Source organism: Myxine glutinosa, chromosome 1 (assembly GCF_964187855.1).
Source record: "Myxine glutinosa chromosome 1, kmMyxGlut1.1, whole genome shotgun sequence".
NCBI lineage: Eukaryota > Metazoa > Chordata > Myxini > Myxiniformes > Myxinidae > Myxine > Myxine glutinosa.
The window spans coordinates 170,137,275-170,156,354 of NC_136261.1; the positions used below are offsets into that span (position 1 = coordinate 170,137,275).

The window sequence follows — 19,080 nt, forward strand, 5'->3', positions numbered from 1 at the left end:
CACAAGTTCTCTATCGGATTCATATCCGGGGACATGGCAGGCCACTCCATATGCTCTACACCACGGTCAGAAAGAAAGTGTTGGATCATGCGAGCATGATGAGGCCATGCATTGTCATCTTGGAAGACAAAGTTTCCTCGACAGGCTGCACGAACAAATGGAAGCAATGTTTCTTTCAGAATGGCCCTGTGCTTGAACTGGTTCAGGTTTCCATTCAGAACAACCAGGTCAGTTTTGCCCCCTGCATGAAAAGCAGCCCAAACGGTCACCCCACCACCTCCAGCATGGACTCTTGGCACTATACAATCTTCGTTGTAGGTTTCATGCACTTGTCTCCGCACTCGGACGCGGCCATATTGACGATACACCAGAAACGTAGACTTATCACTGAAGATCACGTGATTCCAATGTCCTGGCTGCCATTGACGGTGCTCTCTGGCCCACTGCAATCGACGCTGGCGGTGTTGTCTGGTCAGACGTGGCTTTCTCAGGGGACGCCTGGCACGATAGCCTGCTTGAACCAGTCGTTGGTTGACTAGCCTTCTGGATACAGGCACATTTGTCAGTTGCTGCCACTCAGCCCGAAGCCGATTAGCTGACTTGGTACGGCCATTGCGGACTAACCGGTGCAGCTGGTGATCATCCCTCCTTGTGGTTCTGCGGGGACGTCCTGACCTCGGTATTGGAGTAGGGACACCCCTCTGAGCATTTCGTTTCAGGATCTTTGACACCTGACCTTGAATGATGCCATACTGCCGAGCAATAGCACGCTGTTTCATGCCGGAATTTCGTAAAGCCACCACTAAATGACAAACAGCATTGTCGAGTTGACGGACCATCTCCAGGGGAAGCGGCAATAACTTTTGTAGACGTGCAGCAGTTGTTTTCCACTAATACAGAACGCAACAACCCCTATATACCCGATTGTGAAGCTAATCGTCAAATGTACCTGTCCGTACATTTTGTCACGCCACCTGTGATATTAATCCTGTTATTGACTTCTTGCTGGGACAGACAATCAGTGACATGGTTCTTTTAACAATGAAATCACCGAAGCGTAAAAGAAACTCACCAGATTGATATACCGAGTTCAGAAAGTAACCCCAAGTCAAGAAAAAAAAAATATTCCATATTAAATGCCAAGTCTGTATATTGAAAAAGTCAAAACTTTAGATGGGGTGTACTTACTTTTTCACGTGACTGTACATATGCATGTATCTATGTATGTCCTTCACAAACGTACACCAATCAGAGCTGAGGATCTGGTCACATGCAGGGCCGCGGGAGCCAGAATGGGCCCTGGGGCAATACTAAGTGTCGGGCCCCCTTAAGTTTTTTTAAAATTCAATCAACCAATAGCTATGGAGGTTTCAGTATTTTTGTCAGAACAAACAAATGCCATGGTTAAAGGAAATTGGGGTGTTATTCATTTATTCCTGTACGAGCAGGAGTACCCGGCATTGCCCAGTGATGTTCTAATCCTGTTGGCATTTTGAAAAAAATCAGTTTTCTTTTCCATTTTTTTGTAGGTGTCTAAAACACCTTTCACGTAGCTACAAAGGCTTAGGCACCATAGAACAAAAAAATATTAAATCCAAAAGAAAAATCTGACTTTATTTTTCAGTTTAAATTTTTTTTTTTTCCCTAAAACACTGATGTCATCGATGAAGTGGTATTTCAGCCATAATTGGTTGAATTGGAATCTTTATCCAAAAACCTAAAAGTTCATATAATCTAAGACCCTATTGTGAGTGAAGAATTAAATTTGTGATGTTCATAACCCATGCCAAGAAACTATGTGACACAATAGGGTTCATGGATGATACGGATGGATATATGGGCCATAATAGTAGCACGTTCAGTTAACGATGTTTTTGTTCAGAATGAACGTGTGAGGTGAGACTATATGGTCTATAAGTGCCGTTCTAGTTAATTCAAGAGGTTGAACCTTTGCATGGGGCTAATCGTTGAAAGAAAGTTCCCCTCTGGACTGGTGCTCCTGCCTCACACCTAGCTCGGCTTCACACTGTTGAAACCAAAGCTTTCAGAATCATTGGAATCTGCCACGATGAAGCCAACTCCGAAGGCCTTTCACTCACTCACCGCAGGAAGGTAGGTGGTCTTTCTGTCTTCTACCGACTCCTATCCAGCTTATCTCCCCCAGCTCTATCTGTGCTCTGTCCCCCAAATATTCCTACAGGTCGCACAAGATCTGCCAGCAACCCTCTTCTGGTGAAATTGCCAAAATCAAGACTCTCTGCTCACCTTCACTCCTTCAATCCTTCATTCCTCTTTATTCCCGCCTCTGGAACAAACTCCCTCACTCTCTTAAATCCCACTCCTCCCTCCAGGTCTTTAAAACAGCTGTTCACCACCATCTCTTATCTTCCCCCATCCAGAACCTTGATCTCTTCTAACCCCGTTAATTCACCCCCAGATCCACTTTTTTTGAAATACAGTGCTAACTTCTCTCCTGGAAGTTCTAGCATAATCCATGTGTTTTACTACCTCTCCCCCCACCCCCGCCCCACCCCCCCACGCCCAAGCCCTCCCACAGATCTTCCGATGTCCCTGTTCTCTGCTGTTGTACTTGTGCGCTGCCCTCTCTCTCCCAATCTTGTCTCCCACTCCCTTTATTGTATGTTTTGTGTGTCCGTTTTTTAATTTTTTTGATTGATGTTAGCTCTTACATGAGCCTCGATCTTCTATACTCAAAGGCAAAAGTTATTGTGACACACAAACAACAAACAGAATCAGTGTTAAACTTTTACTGCCGCGAATGAAATGTTATTACATGGAAAGACAAATGTTTCAAGGTATGGTAACGATCAACAGTCCATAAGAACAGTGCACCTGGCATATGCAAATGAGCCACAACACAAGAGGGGGTTCACAAGCAAGTTCACACAGTCAGTAGCGAGTGTGTCCACCTTGTGCATTGATGCAGGCCTGGCACCTTCGCCTCATTGAGGCCACTAAACGTCGATGAAAGTCCTTGGGAAGATCATTCCATATCCGAGGAAGGATTTGGTGGAGTTCCTGCAGCGTTTTTGGAGGATTCGGATGACGTCATAAACGTCGCTCCATTTCATCCCAGACGTGTTCAATGGGTGACAAATCAGGGGATCTTGCAGGCCAGGGTAGCACATTAACATTGTTCTGATTAAGATACTGCTGTACAACTCGAGCAACGTGTGGTCTGGCATTATCGTGTTGAAACGTCACTCTAGGGCCGTTCTGTTGCAAAAACGGTAAAGCGGCCATTTGCAAAATCTCGTCTCGGTACCTCACAGCATTCAAGTTCCCCTCAATCAGAATCATTGGCGTTCTTGCTGCAGCTGTTATCCCACCCCAGATCATAACGCCCCCACCTCCAAAACGATCCCCTTCCAGAACACATGGCCTGATGTAACGTTCACCTGTGCACCTGTAGACACGTGTCCTACCGTCAGCTCGGTGAAGCTGTGCCAAATGGTGTTTCTATGGACGTTGAATCGACGAGCAACATCACGCTGCGAGGTACCAGACTGAAGCATACCTATAGCTCTCCGTCTGTCATTTTCCCCGAGGTGTGGCATGTCGAACTTATTCCAAAACGATGAATAGAGGTGTTTTTCTGACTTCTGCACTTCTTAAGACTGCATTGAGTGGAAATGATAAGCGTCTGGTTGTCTGGCCTTTTAAAGTGAACATTGCTGGCCATTTTTCTCGAATATGTCATGCTTCTTGCAAATTTCATGCAATTCGAACAACAACTGCTTGGTTGCGTTTCTTCGACCATTTTAACACACTCTTTCTCTGGTTCAAATCCAAAAATTCATTCACAAGATTACCAATGAAAAAATTCCATGTCACAATAACTTTTGCCTCTGAGTATATTTAAAAAAAAGAAAAAAAAAAAAGAGGTAGTTGAGTTTGCTTTACAATCCATCCAGAGTGACATGGTGAGAATGGAATGTGCCATGATTGAAGGACATGGTCCATTAGTCAGACCACAATATAATTAATTCCATATCAGCAGGGAGTGGGACAGCTGCTGTCCATCGATAGCCACAAATTGACTTGTAAGTGGAGGCAGTCAGAGAGCCAGATATGAAGGCAGCATCGTATGCCTCAAGCAGAAAGTTTGGCAAGGAGAGCAGGATGCCAGACTGTGTCAAATGCCCAGAATATGTCCGTGTCCTGAACTCTACTAGAATCTGTATGCAATATACATGCCTCAAAAGTATACACCTGTGACAGTGGTCTTTCGATGTCACTATTTTGTTTCTCTTTTGCATTAAACCTCAAACTACCATACTGTATCGCTATCCAATTTATGGGAGCTGAGCTCAGTGGAAGGCCAATTAAACTGTAGTTAAAGGAGAGATATGAGAAAAGACAGAAGTTCTAGCCAACTTAGAACAGCAAACATTACTCGGAAATAAACACCATTTTTACTGCCTATGGCCCCAATACACATAATAAAAATGAATGAACTGTTAAAAATAAAAGCTATTATGACTATACATGCAGGTTCAGAACAAACTGCACAAAATAACTTACCTTGATGTGCAAAATGGCATTCCCTGGTGGGTGAGCATCTATGATGAGCCGTAACAGTTTGCCGTTGAGCAGGTCCCACATTGTGATCTGAAACATACTCAGGTGCATAAACTCAAGGAGAGTTCACAGTGATAATGTCATCATTTTATGCTATTTATTGCCATATTATAGTGCACAACATCAGTTGGGTGTCAAATGCACAGTTGATTGTCCAAAGCGAGGGATGGTGGCACACTTAGAAAACTTAATGCTCTCTCTTATATCGTCACATGCACAGGGGTCGAGCCCACACCAAGTTAAAGCCACACCTACTGAGGGGAGTGGCTTAATGGCATACACCCATCTCCCCCCCCCAACCTCCCCCCCCCCCCTCCACACCCTGACCAACCACCATAACCGGTCATGGAGGTGTTATGCGACCCAGATTTCCAAGCAATCAAAATGACCAATTGGTTAATTACCTGGGAAAGAACTCATGCTATAATGCCAATTATTTCAACATAAATCACTATTTATAAATTAATACCATGTAAATAATAATAATAATCAAATCTACTCTTATCTATCTGATCCTTGTACAAAGGGGATAATACAGTCTCAAGATATTATAGTCCATTGTTAACAGTTAACTTACTTATACAGTATTGGGACCCGAGTGAGGTAACCTTGGCAATGGGCAAGAAGCAAACCCTAACTATTCATGTATCCATGCCTATTTTACCATATGTAAAACTAAAATACTGTTATGTCGGTAGGGTAGTGATATGTAGAGCCAGCTAGATCTGAATAGGTAACGTGCTTCGTCTATCACGGTAAGGAATCTACCTTGTAACAAGTTTCATGTGTAGGCGTTTTGTCGGGTAAGATGTATACCTGTGAGCATACCAGGATGTTCGAGTGATAAGTAGAGTTAGGGATTAAAAGATAACGCCCCTGTGTGTCCACACCTGGTAGTCAAACCTTTGTCTCTTTTGGCACCGCAACCACTTCGACACTTAGTTAGGATCTCCTTAGTGCAACACTAAATACCTCCCTTCCCTGAAATGACTTCAGAAGGAACTGGCAAAGAAACCAGGCCAGGACACCGCCGATGATGATGGCCGCTGCCTATACACCTCCGGCGGCCTAGGAACATTGAGTAGCACGAGCTATTACCACGCTACGGGCCTGTGATTGGTCAGCGTGCTAGGCACGAACCTCCAGCCAACGAGTGCGGGAGGCGTGAAGCTGGAAGGTTCGGTGGAAGTCGCTGGTTGGTAGCGCGCCAAGGCTGACGTCACCAGCCAGGTTATATTAGCGCGCGCCAAAGGACAGAAAGAGAGAGGGAGAGAGAGAGAGCGAAGTTGGATTTGCGCTTGGCTTGGAGCAGCAGCAAAGTTGGATACGAGTTGGTCTGGAGACTCTCTCGCGGTTCGTGCTCTTGTTCACTCTCTTGGTGCTTGGACATTTTCTCTTCTCTTCTTGGTCCTACACAGCTCTGGCAGTTTATAGCGGCTCTGGCATTCTCTCTTGCGGTCTCCTTGGGTCTCGCTGGGTGCTTGGACATTTTTGTTCTCTTCTCTTCTTCTCATTGAGTCATAGCCCGAGTGGAGTTCGCTTGCTTTTTGCACGTTTGCTTCGGAAGAGCTGACTGGGATGTCGCAGACCGATCGTGTGTGAAGATCGACCTCGCTTGGAGCCGCTAGCCTGCGTTGGACGCGCGGTGCTTTTCCTGCTTTGGGGCTTCGTGTGCGAATGGAGTGGGTGTTGGCTCGGGCCTTCGCGTTATTGTGGTGCTGGAGCGAGGGGCCTCGTGGTGTGCGGCGGAGCTTGGGGACGCAAGACGACAGACAGATAAGCTCACACCACATTTCACAATTACATGACGTGTTCTTTTCCTTAATTCACATTCCCTCGTCCTGTTTCTGAAATCTGTCATGTGGGGACGCTTTGGTGTAGCTTTTTGGTTCCGGAGTCCGCCATTGAGTTTTCGCTTCAGGGGTTAAGGCCTTCGCGATCCGTGACCGTCTGATGTTAATCAAAGACGGCCGCGCGACCATACTATCTCAAACCAGTGCAATGTAAAACCTTGGAAATATTCCCATGACACTCCCCCATCAAAGACCTTTCTGATGAGGCATGGAACAAGACAAGGCATGGTACAAGCTTTAAGGCAGCAAGATGGTTGCATTTGCCATGCAAAAAGATAGTTTTAGCTTTAAAAACCCATCCAAATCAAATTAGACAAAGTCCAAACAGTCAAGATCACAGAAGGGAGCAGAAACAGCAGCATGTCAAATGAGATAAGCATACCTAGTTGACCCCTTAGAATATCATAATATACAATATACATCATTATCACTATAATTAATACCGTATTCGAAAATTATACAAAGCAAATGATACGGATGGATAAACACCACCACGAATATGCAAATGTTGAACACAGTAACTGCACATTATTAACATATTATGAAAGTATGAATGACATGACAGGGTTCATGGATGATGTGGATTTCATAATTTCATAAAAAAATATGTCAGCAATTATCAAACCTCATACTTTACGAATTAATCTCCTTCCATTTCCTACATTTTAATGCAATTTATGCCTAACATTGAGAACAATATAATGATGTTTAATGTTTCTCAGCCAAGTTTAAGGTTGTTCAACCAACCTATAAAAAAGCAATGCGTGGCCATGTGGATTTGCCAAAGTTTATATCAAGTCTTATCAAAAAATAAAAATACATTTTTTCAACCATGTTTTCCCCACAAGGTGTATATAATACCTGTCCATGTGCGTGTCCAACTAGGAGGCGAGAGCAGTTGTTGTTGATACTCAAAGCAGACACAGAACCATACTGTGCTCCAGTAGACAAGCTCCCCAAGGACATTTTCAAAATTTGCTGAGGGTCTGTGAAGACAACATGTAATTGTTATCCTATTAATGGAATGCTCAATGCTCATGTATGCCAACATTTCCACAAAGATTACTTGGCATGGCTTAGATGAAAGGGGGAGGTGGGGAACAAAAAGCTAACAAGAAAGCAACTGAAGATGCAAAACCCGTCCTCATCTGCCTTGTATTCATACTTCTTCCGTATGCTAAACATGACAAAAACACCTGAAAATTTTAGCCGACCATGACCTTTTGATCTCAAAAGAAATAGGCTTCAGTGACCCAATATACAAACGATGCTCAAATTTCAAATCAATCGGATGAAAATTGACAATTTTATACAACCTTGAACTTTGACCTTTTGATAAAAAAAAGAAAAAACCGATCGCCTTCTAGTTTTTGATCAGTGAACCAATTGTGACCCAATATGGAAATTCCTAAAATCTCAGGTCGATGGGATGAAAAGTGAGGATTTTATGTGACACTGACCTTTGACCTTTTGACAAAATTATTAATTTGGCTTCTCCATATTCTCATAACAAAACTTAATGGCACTCGGTAGAGTGTATACCTCTGCCAGGCTAAACAAATTATGTTTTGTATCCCACTGATAGGCCAGATCTGGATCCGGATCTGAACCAAAATCGAATCAGCTTGTTCTTGTCATCTAACCAACTCACCCACCTAGTTTTGCCATAACTCGTCAACAACATTTTGAAATACCATGCTATATATAATTTTTGGTCCGGTCTCTCAATGGTGAAGAATCACATAAAATAAAATAAAAATTTTTTAAATATCGAATCCGGATCTGTATCTTCACCAAAATCGAATCAATTCTTCCTTGTTGCACACCCGACCTGTCCACAAAGTTTCGGCCGAATCCATCCACAAATATTTGAGATTTCATGTTATATATCATTTTAGCCCTGCCACTCAAAGGTGAAGAATCGCTAAAATTATATTATCCAAATCCAGATCTTCACCAAAATCAAATAAATTCATCCTGGTCGCACACCCAACCTGTCCACAACTTTGAGATATCGTGTTCACAGACAAACAGACAGACAGACAGACAGACAGCGGTGAAAACATAACCTCCACCCACCTTTGGTTTTATACATAACCTCCACCCACCCAAACAATAGTTTTACAAACAATTTCACATGTGAATGAACATGTAATTGACAGATGTTAAGTAAATAAACATGTGGCAAGTTAGAGGCAACAAAAAAGGGTTGGTATGAATTAAAAACACATTTTATTTTTTGTATTTACGTTTACCAAACGTGATAAATCTTTTTCTTCTATTATTATTATATTATTATATTTATATTATTTATTATATATTTATATTTTATCTTCTATCTATATATATATAAAATAAAGTTTTTGTTTGTTTGTTTGTCTATATAAAAAATAAAATAACCACCTTTAGAGGCCATTTTCCCCCGCAAAGCGGGGGTTGGCCTTTTTTGGGAACCGTGGTTGTTGTTGTTTTTCGGTCCCCTTAAGCAATGTTTTACGGCCGGATGCCCTTCCTGACGCCAACCCTTTTTGCCGCCTTTAACGACAAACAGGGAATTACCAGTGAACTGGTACTCAATTAGCCGACCTCGGAAGGATGACAGGCTGAGTCAACCCCCCTGGTGTTAATTCAGCGATTAGACCGGGATTCGAACCCAGGATCCTTGGATCCTAAGCCGGCACCCTAGCCGCTAGCCCAACACCAGGGTTAATCTGCACGCGCTAATCTCCTGAACAGTGAAAGATAGGAGGAAACCTCTGAATTTTTTTTTTTTAATGTCGGAACGGGCCCCGGGAAGGTTATAGGCGAGGTTGCGAGGCCGGTCGAGGCCGCCTCGGCCGGTCTGAGCCCATTTCGCAATAAATCTTGTTCTTCTTTCAAAATTCTCTTTAAGTACAACTTATGCACTTAATAGGAATACCTGACTGATTGCAACACATGCTTTCAAAATTCTCTCTCGCGGGGCCCGACAGAAGAAAGAACAAGGAATCGTTGAGTACTAACTGATACTGGGCTCACGTCAGACCTATGTACAGAAGATTAAATTCATTCAAAAAGAACCCGAGCAACGCTGGGTGAATTCAGCTAGTATGCTATAATTCGAAAGATTGTCAGTGACACAAAATACACCAAAATACTAAGCTTTTTGATGAGTAATAAGGAGGTTCCAAGTAAGACTAATTCAAACTCTGATTGTGGTGACAATATTACATATATAAAATGATCGATGCAAGAATGCCCTTTTGCTTTTAAGAGCGAGAGGAGGACAGGAGGATATGGAGTTGGGGCAGGGATCAAAGATGGGTTGATACTTTGAAGGGGAGTGGATAGGTTGGGTACCTTCGGTGAGAGGGGGGTGGGGGGGGGGGGGGAGTTAAGGAGTTGTGGTGTGCGGCTGGTTTGAAGGTTGGGAAGGGAGGTGGATGACGGGTTTTGGGAGGAGGGGTGTGAGGGGTTGATATTGGAGAGAGGGGAGTTGAGGACTTAGTCACAACATATATTCCATGGATGTTCTGTGGGGTTCCTGCTCGTGGTCACTGAAGGAAATAGGGTTAGTAAAGACACCTTGCAGCACCGAGCAACCAAAGGAAACCAAGTGATATGATGGACAAGCAGGGAAAAAAAAAAAAACTCACCAAACACCAAAACCAGGCCATGTGCTGTGCCAACAGCAATCACTTCTGAAACTGTCTGCACAGCACAATGGAATAAAAAGTATTCAGGTTTTATTTTTTTCTCATGTTGTGTATTTCCTGTTCCTCTATGGGGAATTTCTAGTCAACAGCAAGGAAATACAATGAAGTTCTAACTCGGTGTATTCCTTTAATCATGTGGACGCTTCGCATTTTCAATCAGTTTTTTTTTTGATGCAACCACCGGTTCATGCCCCAGAGGGTGGGGACTTAGGGTCACAGATGTCAAAACAAAACATTATTTTTAACTCAAAATTTGATATTTGGTCATTTCTGGTAGAATATCTTTCAACTTTTGCTTTAGGTGGGAAGCATGGGGATTTACGTGGGAAGTTGGTATGATTTTAAGCGTTGTTCGCCTCGTCATTGGCAACTGTGACATACAATCTCAATTTTAAATACACTTCATCATTTATTCGTTGACAACAATTCCTTTTTTTTTAAAAAGATGAATTTTCACATTTAAAAAAAAACTAATATTTTCTTTCTTCAGGCCATTTCTTCATGTATCCACGGAAAACATTAATCCATGTATCCATGTATCTACGGAAAACACAAAATTAATTCGAAGCTACATTTTGAATGTGAAAAGGGCAAACTCTTGAGACAGAGAAGCAAAAAGAAGCAGGATTAACTATTTAAATTGTATTGAGCCCTCCGAGAACACCCTCTCGTTGACTGGATTTGCGTCCATAAGGACAATTAGGGATACTTGTACAAGTTAAAATGAGCAGCTCTGCGAGATCTCTCGATTTATGGTGTTTTAGATGGACTTCTTTCAACCTAGAAAAAGATAAACCGATTTGAAGGTTTTCAAATCCAGGGATCAAAACTTTGAGCTCCACATATGGGCAAGTGAGGGGAGGATAACAAAAACCGTTGTAATGGTCGTTAGAGATGCATCTAAATCCTTCAAATCTCTGTTTTTTAAAAGAATATTAAAAAGATGGGGAGAGAGGGGTGGGGGGTCAAATATTTCTCACTTTGAAGTTTGACCTCGTGTTTTTTCCATGAACCAAACTTTGGGTGGCCAATTGGATTGAAATTAGTGGACGATGAGAGTTGCACCATTGAAAAGAGCATGAAAAACTGAGTCGATTAAGCTTAACTTCGTTTTTTCCTTTGCTTTTGAAATTTTGATGTCTAAGGGCTCACTTTAAGTGGTTCAGAAGAAATTGAGAGAATAAGGCAATAAGAAGAGCAAGTTTGTCTGACTAATTTTAATGCATTTACAGCACAAATCAGAGAACCTCATTCGACATTTATTAGTCAACAAACAGATGATGAGAGGACATCAAGGCAGACACAATCAGGGTTGGGGAGGTGGGGTGGTTTAACATGTGTAGAAAAGATCATGATTTTGGATAGGGGATGACATGAGATGGTGGTGAACAGCTGCCCTGAAGACCTGGAGGGAAGAATGAGATTGAAGAGAGTGTGGAAGGTGGTTCCACAGGTGGGAAAAAAAGAATAAATAAGCGGTCTGCAATAATTTAGGCAGTTTCACTCGAAGGGTGGACTGTGCATCCTGCAATTATCTGAGGGGGACAAAGCTCAGAGAGGAGAGGGTGCAAGTCTTGACAAGGCACCACCAGGTTTTAGAGGAGGAAGACAAGTTTGAAAGCTCATTCTTGAGATTGGACAGATATTGTTTTCTGGCTCTTGAGGGAGTAGATACACTTCTTGTGAGCTTTGTGGAATGATCTGAGGTTGTCTTCAGTTGGATTTGCCTTCCAGGAGGAGAATGCAATTTGTTTTAAAGCAACTGCCTCACCACAGGATTGCGGAACCCAGAGCGGGAGCGAGAGGATGTTACCAAGAGTACCAAGCACGGGAGGATGGGGAAGATAATTGAAGAGATGGGATCAATCTGTGCAAAAGAGAGAGCAGGTTTCTGTAGAAGAATTACCAGGCTTAATTAATATCGGTGGAGGTGGATATAGGAGACCAGTCCGGATGTGTAAAAATAATAATAATGAATAAATAAATAAACAAGAAGCTGTCATGCAAAGCACGATACTTGCAAAATCCACCCATCCCCTCAAAAAAGTTGCCATGGATACATCAAATTGTCCATTTCATCAAGATTAAAATTGATGATCTTAATCAAAGCTCGGATCAATCGGATTACAATTAACGATTTTTCAGATGAAAATTGATATTAGGAGTTTGACCTTGAGTTCATCTTTGACATTTTGACCTCAAAAATAGTTGCTTTCCCAATTTAGTGACTCAATATGAAATTGCTGTTCAATTTTCAAATCAATCGGATGAAAAATGACAATTGTAGAAATTTGATTTAAAGATCACCTTTGGCCTTTGAACTCAAAATCAATAGCTGCTGCTTCTGCTGACTCAACCATGGATGGAGGTCCTCAATGCCAAACAGGAAATCAGAGCTGTCTCCCTCGACATATCACGTGCCTTCGATACGGTCTGGCACCCCGCTCTGCTCACCAAACTCTCCTCCTTTGGTATCCATGGAAATCTCCACGCATGGCTGGCGGACTTCCTCTCTAGTCGTAGTCAACGTGTGGCCCTGAATGGGTTTCTCTCATCTCCTCTTCCTGTTCAGGCTGGAGTTCCCCAAGGCAGTGTCCTGGGCCCTGTGCTTTTTCTGGTCTTCATCAATGATCTCTCTGACTCTCTTGAAAATCCTCTCTATCTCTTTGCTGATGACTCCACTCTCTGCCGCTTCATTCCTCATCCCTCAGATCGGCAGTCTGCAGCCTCCCCACTCTCTGCAGACCTGGACAAAATCACAGACTGGGCAAACAAGTGGAACATGCCTTTCAATCCTGACAAATCTCACACTCTTACGATGTCTCTCCGAAAAGACCGACTGGACAACCCTCCCATCTACTTTCTGAATAATCCTCTCCAAGAAGTTCTGTCACTCAAGCTTTTGGGTCTCACTATCTGCCATGATCTTTCCTGGGAAAACCACATTTCCAAGCTGGCCTCCAAAGCCAGTCACCGACTGGGCATCCTCCGTTGTGCGAAGTCCTTCCTTGGCACACCTGCACTCCTCACCACATACAAGGCTTTCATCCGCAGCTCAATGGAGTACTGCTCTCCCCTCTGGGCTGGTGCTCCTGCCTCACACCTAGCTCGTCTTCACGCTGTTGAAACCAAAGCGTTCAGAATCATTGGAATCTCCGGCGATGACGCCATCTCCGAGGGCCTTTCACATACTCACCGCAGGCAGGTTGGTGGCTTTCCGTCTTCAAGTGACTCCTCTCCGGCCTTGCTCCCCCAGCTCTCTCTGGGCTCTGTCCCCCAAATATTCCTACAGGTCGCACAAGATCTGCCTGCAACCCTCTTATGGTTAAACTGCCAAAATCAAGACTCTCTGCTCACGTTCACTCCTTCATTCCTCTTTTCTCCCGCCTCTGGAACAAACTCCCTCACTCTCTTCAATCCCACTCCTCCCTCCAGGTCTTTAAAACGGCTGTTCACCACCATCTCTTATCTTCCCCAATCCAAAACCTTGATCTTTACTACCCCCACTAATTTCACCCCAAATCCACTTTTTTGAGGTGCCGACTTCTTTCCTGGAAGTCCTTGGTGTCCTTGCGTTTTATACCTATCCTGCCTCCCCCCAGGCCCTCTTCCTCCCACACATCTCCCGATGTCCCTGCTCTCAAATGTTGCGTTTGTGTGCTTCCTCCCCTTCTCTCCCCATCTTGTCGACCGCTCCCCTTTTTATATACTTTGTTTGCTTGTTTGTTTGATTTGTTTGTTTGATAAATGTTAGGTCTTTCATGAGGCTCGACTCTGTATTTAAAAAAAAAAAATATTGGCTTCTTCATTATGACCAACTCTATCATATGGTAAAGTTTTGTGAAGATCGTTTTGAAATTGTAACTTGTAGGTGATTGACAAACAGACAAACATAATAACACACAAGACCAACCAATATAATTGAAAAATCTTCAATTTACATTTAATATATGAATTTATAACACGTTAAATGTAAACAAATCAAATGAACAATTCGCTAGGAAATAGTAAATAAATAAACAAAAACAATTACAAACAGCCAGCCATGCAATATACCAACACCATTTATTTTGACATCTTGGTTAAAAAGCAACTCACCATTGCGGTCGGGTTCCCTGCATCTGCTTTCTCCTGCAAAACAAATCCCCAACGTGAGAAAGGAGGTGATGAGGAAAGGTATGTATGAATACGATTATGATGCAGAAAATGTGAACCACTGCTTGACAAATACTTCTGTAATTTGTTAGCTATCTTTTAGGAGAGAAGACCAGTCATCATTTACAAACATTAAGTTGAACAACATCATGCGTATGCAACAATGCAATGCGATTTTTCACTTGTCTTCATTTGTATAATCATACAATACATAATGAAAGAAAAGTGTCTATGCGCTTGTGTTTGTTTGTCCTCTATGTCCTCCTGAACTGATGGATGGAATGGATTGAGAACGAGTATCCTAGGAAGGTGTTGGGCAGTACATAAATACTGTCGGGCCCCGCTATTCGTCGTTCCGCTATTTGCGGGTTCCGTGTATTCGTGGGTGATAAAATGCAACCTGTTTCTCTATTCACGGAAACATGTCCCGCGAATTCGCAGTTTTTTTTCTATTCGCGGCCGTGTTCTGCGAAATCGCGTTTTCTTACGGCGTAGCCCATAAGGCAAAGCTGTCTAGAACAGTGTTTGTCCATCCGTATGCATGTATGTATGTTTGTCCCCTCAAACATATACCAATCAGAGCTGAGGATCTGGTCACATGACAGGGTGATGTGATTACATCTGATGTCATTACGGCTGCAGTAAACAAAGAGATACAACGGCTTACTCCACACTCCGCCATTTTGATTCATATGCTGTTCAGGCCGAACATATCATCGAACCTGTCATACATCACAATCGCCATGCTCTACCTTTACGTTTTTCATTCAGTGTGAAACACAAACAAACTGATTGTTAAAATGACCATCAAATATCGAAAGCATAAACATTACGGCTCTTCCAACAACACGGTACGTATAGGCCTTAGGCTTCATGCCTCACCTTCAGGCCGCTTTGGACAAACCAAGTTTCTTATTACAGTAGTATTGTTTTCATAACAACTAGCCGAAACCCGTGGAACATCCACGGAAGGGAGGATGTGGTGTATGGATAGAGTGTACCATTATGGATGGCATAGGGGATTTGCTTGTCCAAGTAAGAGTTAGGAAGAAAGATGAGAATGAAGAGTGCATATATGAACAACGATCGCCGACACCGGCACAAATGCATGCTCTGGATTGTCCACTCAGTGGACGGCTTGCTGTCGCCTATGCCTGTCCAATCAGCGGACGGCTTGCTTCGCCTTCGCCCAGCAGACGCCAATACGATGGCGTCGTAAGATGGCGTCGTATCGGCAGTTAATCGGATGCTTTTGGGCCCCAACATCGGCTAATTCAGATTTTTCGAGTATGGCTGTACGTGATAAACAAAGAGCGCGGTTCGAAGATCGTAAATCCATTAGTGCCATGGGCATCGGGTTACTGGGTGCGGCGTAAAAGGGATAACAAAGTCGAGTCCTTACGCTATTATTATATAGATAATAATGATAATAGCGTTAATACTAATAATATAGTAAATATAATCGTAGCACTGCAATCCCTTTGTTGTTATTGTAAAGTTAATGGATTGAGGTGTATGGTTCATGAATCAATGATGAGCGGTGTACGGTACTAATAACGCGGAAGTAAGGAATTAGCCAAGGTTTTTTGACAGTAATATCATTTTCATAATAGTGATAACATAACATTAATATTATAGTAAATCTAATCGTAACACTAATCCCTTCGTAGTGACTGCAAACTTACTGGAGGTTAAAATATATCATCTTCTAGATATTAAAGTAGTGGCAGTTTTGTGTCCGTCCATCATGCTGGCGTTGCCAGCCTGTCGTTGGCATAGCGGTTAGGGTGCCGGCTTGGGATCCTAGGATCCTGGGTTCGAATCCCGGTCGATCGCTGAATTAACGCCAGGGGGGTTGACTGAGCCTGTCATCCTTCCGAGGTCGGCAAATTGAGTACCAGCTTGCTGGGATGAATGATCACGGTGTGTACCCCGATTCAGAATAGGCACACTGTATCCCTGCGCATCGTAAGAGCGTGACCAAGGGTTGGCGTCAGGAAGGGCATCCGGCCATAAAAAAAACATTGCCTCAAACAGGGAACCATGATTGTCATGGGGCCCACAAGGCTAACCCTCGCTCTAGCGGGGAAAAATGGCCTTAAAACGATCATTCATGTATTTTCATTCATCACGCTACTTCATTACATCTATAATGTCATTACGGCTGACTCCATCAACCAACATTTTAATTTATATGCCATACAGGCCGAACATGCTGCCGAAGTGGTCGAACCCGTCATAGAAGCGGTTGAACCTGTCATGTATTCTTAGACACGGACAGCTATACGTTGCAGCGAGTAGAGTACGGCACTACGGCTACGCCACTGTTAGACTTTCGGTCTTGTTTTCCTATTCGCAGCCGTGTTCCGCTAATTCGCAGGGTTTTTTTTTTCCTATTTGCAGTAGTGTTCCGCAAATTCGTGGTTTTTCAGGGGCACAAATTTTTTTTTCATGAGCCGTTAGCTTCACATTCGGTATTTATAAAACCTTCGCGGATTATCGTCGACATTTGCGAGATTTGCCTCGCCATTCGTGGATTTTGCCTCTCTATTCGCAGTTTGGTCTTCTCTAGTCACAGATTTTCGTGACTCGGGAACCTATCCCCCATTTTTCCATTGAAACAATGCCCCGCTATTCACAGGTTTCGCGCTTTTCCAGGAACGTATCCCCCGTGAATAGTGGGGTCCGAGGGTACAATAAAGCCATAACCAGAAGAGTTCAGGGTGGAGGGAGGACCCCAATTCTCCCTTGTGTAAATGTTTCGTGAACACCACTCCCGGTGTGAGGTGGTTTTACAACTCATATTAAAATGCCACTTCTGGGTGAATAAACTGATCCGTAAGGATGTGGGGGAACTAACCCATCTGTAAAGCCATGTTCTTCACTAGTTCATTTGAAAGGGAACCCAAACACACAAAAAAAAAAAACAATTCTGAAACCATATGTGAAGTTGCAAATTGGTTCAGCAGTTCTGGAAATCTTAATAATTTTTTTTTTTTAAATAAAAAATAATAAACAAGTCAGGATACAATGATGGTTCACGGGCGAGCGGTATTCAATGACAAAGGACGGACTATTAACGAAACAGGTCCGGACAGGCCAGGCCCGGAAATGTCAAAACGAAGGTTACTGACCTTGAAATGATAGAAAATAATGTATAATCAGTTATGAGGTTAGTTAGCTACACAATACCGAAAATTCGGTGAAAAAAAAAAATAAAACAAAAGAAAAAAATTTAAAAATAATAATAATAATAAAAAATAAAAAAATGAAAAATCGAGCTCCGTGGGGCTAGACACATGACATTGGCCTAATCAAATATCGAAACCCCTGTCAGATTCCACCAAACCCCTGAGAAGATGTAGCTTGAACTCGATTACCCCATAAAAAGACATCTTTTTTGGGCGTGGCTCCGCCCACAATGGGCGCAATACGCCCACTCTACGCAGGACACAACTAGATCATGATATCAACCTCCCACCCAAGTTTCATCAAGATCGGATGGGTATCATCGGGTAGTTATGCTGCGGACAGACAGACACACAGACAGACGCGCACACATGACGAATATAGTGGTCACTTGATAAGTCGTGAACCAACAAGAAGGCCGCCAAGCCTTTGGACAAGTCAGCTTCATTGGAGATTAGGCAATACATCTCATGACTTGCCAAATCGGTAAAAGTTACATGTTTATTGGTGTAGCAGCATCCATGAAGAACAAGTCAAAATATGGTGGAGCAATAATAATAATAGTCGTCATTATCAATAAACACCAGCGAGAACAATAGGCTTCCAACCATTTTTTAAAAACATAATAAAAACAGCAGCAGTAGCAAACTAGAGAGGTTCCAGGGAACCTGAACTCAACTGGTCTATATCAATATGGTTAGAATATGCATAATAGAACCACAAACTATATAGTTTATATGTGCTAAAAATATATGACAAAAATTGATTTTTCAATATGGCCGCCCTGCCGCGCCCATTTTTGGGCGTGCAACGCCCAAATGCAATCTCAAACTAGTTCAAGTCTTAAAGATGATGCATAACAAGTTTCATCAAATGTAATCAATATTTGTGACTTTTAGAGCATAGACGTCGAATTGTTTACAGACAACAGACAGACAGACAGACAGACAGAGATAGACAGACAGAGAGATAGACAGACAGAGAGATAGACAGACAGAGAGATAGACAGACGACAGACGGACGACGGACACTGGGTGTCGACAAAAACTCAGCTGGACATAGTCCAGTTGAGTTAATAAAGTTAAAAACATACAGCAGCAGAGACGAGTTGTGCAGAAATTCCTTTGAGTACGGCATGCCGCAGGACAACGCCATGGGGTGGGGAGCTTTTCTCAACTCTCCGCCTGCAACGGATGAGGAGGAAATAAATATCCGGTAAATGGACACAAAGCATTAAAATTAATGAAAGGGCAAGGGAATGCAATGGGCAAATCAGTAAATGTGTAAAGCTGAGCAAGTATTTAGAACACAAAGAAAGTATCAAAAAAATGCTGAGGCTCTGTCCAATAATTATACCTGAGTTTGGCATCAGTGGGAGTTATGCAGGCCATAAAGCCCTACCACCCCCCACATCTCCAAAAACAGCGACAAAAAACAAGCTCGTTATATGAAAAGCACCTATCCTAGCCTTTGATGGCTGTTGCCACAAATTACTGGTCAATATATAACGCCATTCTCATTCTGTCTGTTTCTGTCCATGTCTGCTCGTGTCTGTCCAAGTCCGTGTCTGTCCGGGTCTGTCATGG

General features: G+C 42.9%; 1 protein-coding gene across 4 annotated transcripts in view; it reads right to left on the reverse strand.

Annotated features, from left to right (window-relative positions):
- The window catches only part of VPS8 (VPS8 subunit of CORVET complex), a 162,893-nt gene that overhangs the window by 120,225 nt on the left and 23,588 nt on the right, over positions 1–19,080 (reverse strand). For all 4 annotated transcript variants that reach the window (XM_078779782.1, XM_078779777.1, XM_078779774.1 and 1 more), the window contains exons 4-8: positions 18,588–18,678; positions 14,249–14,281; positions 10,091–10,145; positions 7,317–7,441; positions 4,546–4,632 (exon numbers count right to left, since the gene is read on the reverse strand). In XM_078779782.1, coding sequence (XP_078635908.1) covers positions 4,546–4,632; positions 7,317–7,441; positions 10,091–10,145; positions 14,249–14,281; positions 18,588–18,678 — 391 coding nt within the window. The remainder of the gene's footprint in view (positions 1–4,545; positions 4,633–7,316; positions 7,442–10,090; positions 10,146–14,248; positions 14,282–18,587; positions 18,679–19,080) is intronic.